Genomic DNA, 8,142 nt, shown 5'->3' with positions numbered 1-8,142 from the left:
CATTGTTTCCACATCTTAACAAAGTTGCAATTCAAGTGAAACATGTTATTCTTCTTATAAGCACTGCTTAGCACATATAATGTGACGAAGAAAACAGGTTTTCTTAAAAAATTAACTGATCACTTCCATCCGTTCTTTTTTTGTCCACGGCCGTATACCAACCCAGAAATAGCAACGAGCGCTATAAAACGCCGGCCACACGCCCAGGAGCAGAACCAGGCACCCCGCAATTTTAGCCCGGAGACAGGCCGGCACCCACCAAGAATGGCACGCCTCGCCGCCGTGGCCGTGGCCTTCGCAGCCATCGCCGCGGTGGCCGGCGCCGCTGAGTCCTACTACGCGTCCGTGGAGAACCACCTCCCCGAGCGCGGCATGAAGCTGGTGTGCCAGGCGCTGGGCGGCATGTTCCTTACAGAGCTCAGCGTGGTGCCCCGGGGGCGCGTTCCCCACGGCAAGGCCGGGCGGCGCGTCGCCGAGCTGATGGTGGAGGGCGACCGGAGCGGGTGGGTGCGCTGCAACTGGGCGTACGCCGGCAACTACGTCGCCGGCCTCACCCTGCTCGACTCGCGGTGGCCGGAGGCCCGGAGGTGCCGAGATCCCGCCGGCGAGGGCCTCTGCCGCATCTTGTTCGAGCACGACACCGTGTTCCTCAAGACGCCCGGCGGCGGGGTGCGCGTCATCGGCGACCTGCCGGTGAAGCGGTGCCGACGGCACTGGCTGCTCTTCAGCACCGAGTGCTCGTACCCGGACCACCCCTATCCCTACGCCGGCCGGCGCCTCGGCAACGCCTTCCAATACTTCGCCATCTGATTGCCTTGTTCTTCTCTCGGTGACGGTTGTAATTGGGCCAGAGGGGTGCCAACCAATTTGGGGAGTCAAATTTTGTAAAATTTAGTCAAGGCCTTCCCACATATATAAAGTACAAATTACAAAAACATGCGTCACAAGACTGCTTATGGGGCGAAGGCGCAATTCAAGAGCATGAAACTGATGAGTTCGAATTGGAACTCAGCAAATCAACAGCTTTCAACTTGGATTTCCATTCACAAATTCCCAAATCCAACATGGATTCGAGAATTTTTGCCTGAATCTGGTCGAAAACCATGAGCTTTTGATTCAGACTGAACATGAAAAGAAACTAACGCTCAACATTGGTAAACAAAAGCGCGGTAAATGAAAAGCAGGTAGCAGATCGTCCAGAGTGCCACGGCAGATCCCTGCTCTCCGTGGCAGTAGCAGCGACGAGCCGACGACCAAGCTAGCAGAAGTGACGAGGATGTATGCATACGGTCATACTTGGAGAATGGCACGAGGATGGAGGAGACTAACAAGGCTGTCCAAGTGGAGAAAGAGGTCCAAAGCTCATCCGGTTCGAGTCTACAAGGTGGAGGCCCAAAGCAAATCAAAATTCGAGTCCACTTGAAGTCCAGAAGCAGCCCGCACAAAAAAGACGCCCAGGTCACGTACGGGCTCCGTTTTGGGTGTTCTATATATACATAAAAAGCTAAGGAGATAAGCTTTCCAATGGTACCGGTCTTAGGCCTAAATTCACTTAGAGTCAACGGGAATTATCAAAATAAGTGGATGTCCAGAATTTGTCATGGTGTTGCGCTATTGTCTTTTGTCATGGGGGCGAATCCGGGGGGGGGGGGTCATGACCTAGCCCTCATATATTCAGTAGCCGCCACCACATTAGGGTTTGGGTTTTGTTTAGTCCTAGTTTTGAGAAACAGATCATTGTTATTGGAACTGTGGCGACAAGTCATTTTACTATGATCTAGGATCTCTGTTCTTATTCTTCTTGACTGTGGCGATGAGTCCTTTCATGCTAAGAACTTGAACTCTTTTATCCACTTTTGCTTCATCCACATATGCAATTTCAGATTGCGTTCTTCACATCCTTATCTGTGTTCTTCGATTCGCTTGCAGGAAAAGCCTTCGTGGTGAGGTCAATCATGTTGTGCATGGTTGATAACCAGAGGAGACGCGGTGCTACGATTGCGGGGTTCAGATCTTGTCGATCGGAAGTCGGATCACGTGTGTTCTATCTCCACCAAATCAAGAGTTATCCCCACCTGACGGAAGATCGGGCTAGTGCTACGTCAAGAAGCCAAAAGCACGATCGACTCGGTGATGAACATGATGATTGTGCCATGGGCGTGGAAGAGGACATCAAATGGAGGGACGGCTATCAATGCTATCAGAGGATCTAGAAGGAGGGTGCTGCGCATTAGCACCATTCCTAACTTTAAAAAGCACTGCTAGCTTAATTCAGATGGCAGTTGTGCAAAAATGCTTAATCAATAAATCGTGGTACGCATCTGCTGTTGTTTCTTCCGGATTAAATAAAGCTTCAATTCATATCTGAACTTAAATGCTCGATATCTGTTTGCTGGTTGGTCTTGCCATTTTAATTTGCTGTGCAGCTTAATCTGGGATTTGGCACCGATGCAAAAGATCTACACAGAGGCGTCTGTCCGTGTTGTGAGTTTATGCAGGTGAAAACCTTGTCTTTGATGACTCGGCTCGGCGGACGCCGCTTCCCTCCCTGCACGCATCACTTTGCAAGAACTCATTCCTTGGCTTGATGTACTGTTGTCTTCATGGTTTAAGAGGGAAGTGTTGCTCAAATTCGATGGAGCTTTTGGAAAGAAAGAAGCTAGCTTAACTGGTTTTTATTTTAATTTTAATTTTATTTTTTTACTAAAGAAAGAAGGTAGCTTAACTGTTATTCAAGGGAATGCCGACCATCATGTTTGCTTCGGTCGCCGTTTGGGACTGCTGGTCAAATGCTATTGACCGGTTGGCGGAAATTAAATAGGTCTTCTAGGACATTTAAGATGCATTAGATGCACCATTCACCAGCTTCTTTTGTACGAGGACGACGGAGTTTTGGAAATGTATGGTACAAGAGAATAGAAGCAACCGTGTCATACTTTTTCTTCGTAGATGCAACATAGGCCGATAGGTAGTTTTGAGCAATATGTTGAGTCTGAGATCCTATATTTCTTAATGCTGCAAGGAAAATGGATCTTGCTAAGCCATGTTTGTGATTTTAGTAATTAATGACAACATAAATATTGGAACTGTGCATTTATCAAGATGTACCTTTGTAGGTCCCAAGGATGAAATCCAAAGCCATATAGATGATAGTAAAAAATCCAAAGCAAGGAAAATGGATCTTGCTAAGCCATGTTTTTTTTCTAAGGCATCCAAATGGTGGTAAAAAAGTCGAGATAAAGACACATGAAGACATGAAGCGAATCTTGCTAAAAATGGATTACTGGCGCATATCACCGACTAAGTCGGTGATGATAGTTATGGCACCTGATCAAATGGTGTCTGAAGGAACAACACCATGGCCAACATCACGAGATATCAGCGGACAAATCAGTGATCATCGGCTCAGCTCGGTAACAGCTCAGATTTGGCTCTAGAAACTTTTGTGCACTGTGTATGCGATGGAGACAACAGTAATCAGGAGCACTGGTGAGTCACTGGACAATATGGTGATGCCCATGTGGGGCCAGGGCAGCAGCGGCTCAATGGCTAGTTCAGTATGTACACCGAACAGTCCGGTGTTCGGTGTGCATAGATTCTGTGACCATTGGAGCAATGGCCAGCTCTTAATAATATAATTTCAGTATTTGTAGATATAAATGACACCCCAAGTCAATGAACTTCTGGTACATTTTACTCTAATTAATTTTAAAAATTGATAACCCCACGCAATTGTTCCTTTGTTTCCTTCCCCAACGAATTGCCGACCGAAAGTACATGAGTCCAAAAAAAGCAGAGTTATGGACTCTACAGAAGCAGCAAATGTTTCACTACAAGCGGTTAGTCCGCGCCTGATCTGACGTCTTAGCATACAGCCAGAGATGAGTCAGCACCATGTTAAGTTGTTACACAGGGCTGGCACGGTGATAAGAACCTCAAAAGCGCGAAGGCGAAGTAGTCTTCTTAAGCGTTTAATCCTGGGGCCTTCCACTCCAATCGCCATGAAGATGGCTCTCTCTGTCTCTATAGCCTCGCTCTCTCGTGCAATCCTTTATGCATGATGGATGCACTCATCATGCAAGGCTAGCAAGAGGTGAAGAAACAGAGGGAGGGTCGTGTATATGTAGGCACGGCATGTGGTGTTAGATGCTAGAAAACATGCAGTACCATATGGGTACATATATGTAGTTGTCAAGGAGCAAATGCTGTACAAATAAAGAGATAAATTACATGCAGTACATATATACTCCGAAGTTGTCAATGAGCAAAAGTTGTAGTGGGTGAAACTTAATTCGTATAGGATTCGAACCGGAACCTCTCGATTCGTATATAGTGTTCTTACCATCTCAGCTACAAAGCTTATCGAAAGCAGGGTGTGCGCATTAGTAGCTAGATCTGCTATTCTTTTCTCTGTATAGGCATGATGATGGCATGCACTAGCATCATTCAAAACTTCATGATTTTCCAAAGCACTGTTAGTTTAATTCATATGGAAGTTGTGCAAAAACCCTTATGTGTATGATAGAACTTGAGCAAAATTTCGTGTAAACAGGAAGCCGTTAAATCACAGCTATTGCCATACGCAACCATAGCTTTAGGCTCAGTACCAACTTCGAGTATTTGCATATGAACAGCAGCAGCAACCAATGGGTGTATTATGATTTAGGAAACGTTTTAAGGACACGAAGCAGGAATGGCAGTGAAATTGGTTCCATTGCAGTTCTTTCTTCAGTAATTCGATAGGCGATACAGTCACTGTTTTGTGACGTTGTATCAATTGTCCACGATCCCATGAAACTCAAGTGTTTATATTTGCCTTCATTTGTCATTTTTCATTTGATGTTGCAATACCTGATTGAATTTCTGTTGGAACATGATCTGGACTTCTCTCCGCAGGATTTCAACTTCCAAAGCATACTCTCTTCGTTCCTCTTGGGATGTCAACTCGTCCAATTGTACTCTCAATGCGTCCAGGGTACCATCCAGGCCTGAAAACTTCTGAAGATCTGAGGCATCAGCTGAAGTAAGCTGCAGCAGACTCCTAACAGCTAACAAAGCCTGCATAATGATCAAAACAATTGTGACAGGAAGATTAACATCTCGTACTTCATGGCAAACGTAAGGAAGTATTCACTTAGATTCCATTTTAAAGTTTACCTTCTCCTCAAGGTCAAGGTCAGGAGCTGATATCATGTCAACTACAGATTTTATGAAAAGGTGATTGCTTAAGAATGGAGCCTGTGACTTTCCTGCACTTAGCTGAAAGTCAGCTACATATGCCAGTAAAGACACGACCTTTTTCTGAAGCCGGATATTGGTGCTAGCTGTTGACAGTATGTGCTGCAAACAAACAACGCATTGGTACACTTCAAACCTTGTTTTTCTAGATGTTCAAAATATGATTTTCTTTCTTCTACCTGCAACATTGCATACCCATTTTCTGAAAGGAAGAGCTCCTGGCCATGTTCATTGTCCCTAATCAAAGAGGATATAGCATACAATGACTTTGCAGCTTCTGCTGCAGAACTGGAATAACCCATGTTCACTAATCTTTCCAATGCTCCATAACCAAGGATCTAGCCAAGTGCAGAAAGAGATGTGTAAATACTGATACCCTATAGAATGATGCAGTGAAAGAACAGAAATAGTTCCCTGAGTAAGGATAGGACTAAAAGAGAGAAATCACCATGGGAAATAGTTGGAGACCTGTTAAGATGTTGATAATACCTGGTTTTGGACAAGAGCATTATTCTGACTGGCTTTACCCAGCACCCATGCTGATGTAGTCCTTATTCCTTCATCTGTGTTGTTAAGTTCCTGAATCAACGGAAGAAGGCCTCCAAGTTTGTCAAGGTCTGAAAATAAGCATAAGAAAACAATGTGGCCATAAGAGAAGCAGAGAAAAGGTACAACTCTTTTTGTGCATAAACTGACAGAAAAAAAAACAGAAATAAGCTGCCAATTTTATCTAATGGAGTAACAGGAAATGGAAACTTCAAAACAAAGTTTTAACCTTCGGAACAAATAAGTATTCAATAGGTACATGGATCATTTTAGCATGCATCAATTGCAGGTAAATCACTACTGTGTTTGTAAACTGAACTCTGTGGACAAAAGACAGGAAAAGGGGAATCTGTTCTCTGTAACTGCACAATCTGACAGACAGTCATGCATGAGTTGAATTTCTGACGATCAGATTTCAAGCATAAGTTTATTCAAGAAAAGAACACATGATTTACCATTAGCATTGTCGATGGGCTCAACGAGAACTAAAAGCTCTTGCAGTGCACGCTGGCGGTCCTCCAGAGAAACAGAGGAATTATTTAAGTCAGCAATAGCAATCTTCATCAAGTCAGCATCTGATGGCATCTTTAACTTCTCCATCAGCTCCTGCAGGGCAGTTGTTTAGATGATGGTAAGATCACTAAATATTTTGTATTTTGCATCTTCCAAACCTTGGTCTGAACTCTGAAGATCAACTTTTACAACCAAGAGAAATAGCAGAGTTTTTATTCGGGAAATCCCTAAATTAATGGAGATTAAACTTAAAGAGAACTATAAACTTAAATAAATTAAGAAGTGTCCATCATTCTGAAGCAATCTGCCAATCTCGTCACCTTAATCTCCATCTGCCGCTTGAGTAACTCATCCGCTGATAACCTCTCCAATTCTGCAGCTTTTTCTCTCAACTTATCCGGGTCAGAGTTCCCTGCATCAACAATTCTGGAGTCACATTCCTAGATAAATTTGCGCCACTTCAATGAAAAATCAAACGAATAAGCAAGAATTAAATTTCCAATAAGAAGTTCACCCAAATTGCAAATAGTTCGGGCTAAAATCGGGGAAATCACTCAGCTAATGAGGAACCCCCGAACTCCCGAGCCGTACCAATCGCCCACTGCAGCATGCCATCCAGCGAATCGAACTCGCGCCCCTGGTCCCCCGTCACCGACTCCTCTCCTCCGCCGCTGCCGCGAGCTTCGGCCTCAGCGAGAATCTCCCCCTCGTCCTTGCCCGTGGCCCACTGCCTCGGCTGCCCGAACAACGACGACCTGTTCGACCCTTTCTCCACCGCCCCCGCTGCCGGAGAGAACAGGAGCAGGGCGGTGGCCAAGACGGCGGCGAGGAGCGCCGGGATGCGGCAGCGGAGAGGCTGTTTCGCCCCCGCCATGGCTGCCAGGAAGGATCAGAGTGAAGTGGAGGCGACGCAACGCAAACGCAATGCGGGCGATGGGAGGGAGGGATCCGGTTCGAACCGTGTAGAATTGCCGGGTGGATTTTGCAGTTTTATACCGGGTGCATTTATTTCAAATGAACCCTTCCAACCATGATATATTCCATCAAAACCATGTTATGTATAAAAAAGTGCCAACATTTATTAATTTGGAAAAAATAAAACAGTTTTTCTTATATTTATCAAGGAATTGAGTGCTTGAAGGAGCTCTTTTACACAATATGATGTGCACCGCACAATGCACTGTTGTTCTTTTAGCTAATTACGCAAGTGCAGAGCTAATCTATTGCACTCTCTTCTAACATTGCTAACCTCACACATTGTGACCAGTTTGCATGGCTTCTTGATCTCCCTGACAATATACTCCTTCCGTTCCAAATTGTAAGTCATTCTAAGAATCTTGAAGAGTCAAAGTATCTTAAGTTTGACCAAATTTATATGATAATATAATAACATTTATGATGTTAACTAAGTATCATTAGATCTTTATCAATTATATTTTCATAATATATCTATTTGATGTCATAAATCTTTATATTTTTCTCTATAATTTTGGTCAAACTTGAGATGCTTTGACTCTCCAAGATTCTTGGAATGACTTACAATTTGGAACGGAGGAAGTATGATTTAGGCGTTTGACACCAATCTTTTTTCTTCCTCTAGTTTTACATAGGTTCAAAAATATATTTCTCCTTCAAAAAAGGAAAGAAATTTCTTTAGTGAGATCATAGTGTTAAGCTTGTGAGACAGGTTCAGGCTAGAAAGCGTAACACCTTATGTCGTGTGTGTTGAGTTGCTAGAGTTGTTTTTCTTGTTTGTACAAGAGCCAGCCTTTTATAGGCTAGGCCCATGGGGGGGATTGGTTGGGATGAGCCTTGCACCCTAATCCATCCCACTACTTTGTGCGT

At 44.3% G+C, this 8,142-nt stretch overlaps 2 protein-coding genes across 2 annotated transcripts; one reads left to right on the top strand and one right to left on the bottom strand.

Moving 5' to 3' along the window:
* Positions 1 to 241: 241 nt before the first annotated feature.
* LOC101762656 lies at positions 242 to 906 on the top strand. The gene has a single exon (XM_004959284.3). The coding sequence runs from the start codon at positions 265 to 267 to the stop codon at positions 808 to 810; it is 546 nt and encodes a 181-aa protein (XP_004959341.1). The 5' UTR covers positions 242 to 264; the 3' UTR covers positions 811 to 906.
* A 3,609-nt stretch (positions 907 to 4,515) lies between these two features.
* LOC101753323 (hsp70 nucleotide exchange factor FES1) lies at positions 4,516 to 7,244 on the bottom strand. The gene is made up of 7 exons (XM_004956445.4): positions 6,889 to 7,244; positions 6,618 to 6,709; positions 6,240 to 6,390; positions 5,728 to 5,855; positions 5,418 to 5,576; positions 5,158 to 5,340; positions 4,516 to 5,058 (listed from the first exon to the last, which is right to left on the bottom strand). The coding sequence occupies exons 1-7, from the start codon at positions 7,169 to 7,171 to the stop codon at positions 4,819 to 4,821; spliced, it is 1,236 nt and encodes a 411-aa protein (XP_004956502.1). The 5' UTR covers positions 7,172 to 7,244; the 3' UTR covers positions 4,516 to 4,818.
* Positions 7,245 to 8,142: the final 898 nt, after the last annotated feature.

This window comes from Setaria italica, chromosome II, assembly GCF_000263155.2.
Source record: "Setaria italica strain Yugu1 chromosome II, Setaria_italica_v2.0, whole genome shotgun sequence".
NCBI classification, from domain to species: Eukaryota; Viridiplantae; Streptophyta; class Magnoliopsida; order Poales; family Poaceae; genus Setaria; species Setaria italica.
Note: the sequence above shows the minus strand (reverse complement) of the source record. Positions and strands in the feature narration are given on the sequence as shown.

Coding starts and splice junctions, on each gene's coding strand:
- LOC101762656 (XM_004959284.3), top strand. CDS start 265: ATGGCACGCCTCGCCGCCGTGGCCGTGGCCTTCGCAGCCATCGCCGCG.
- LOC101753323 (XM_004956445.4), bottom strand. CDS start 7,171: ATGGCGGGGGCGAAACAGCCTCTCCGCTGCCGCATCCCGGCGCTCCTC. Junction 6,391..6,617: donor AGCGGCAGATGGAGATTAAG/GTGACGAGATTG, acceptor ACTGCCCTGCAG/GAGCTGATGGAGAAGTTAAA. Junction 5,577..5,727: donor ATGCTCTTGTCCAAAACCAG/GTATTATCAACA, acceptor GCACTTGGCTAG/ATCCTTGGTTATGGAGCATT.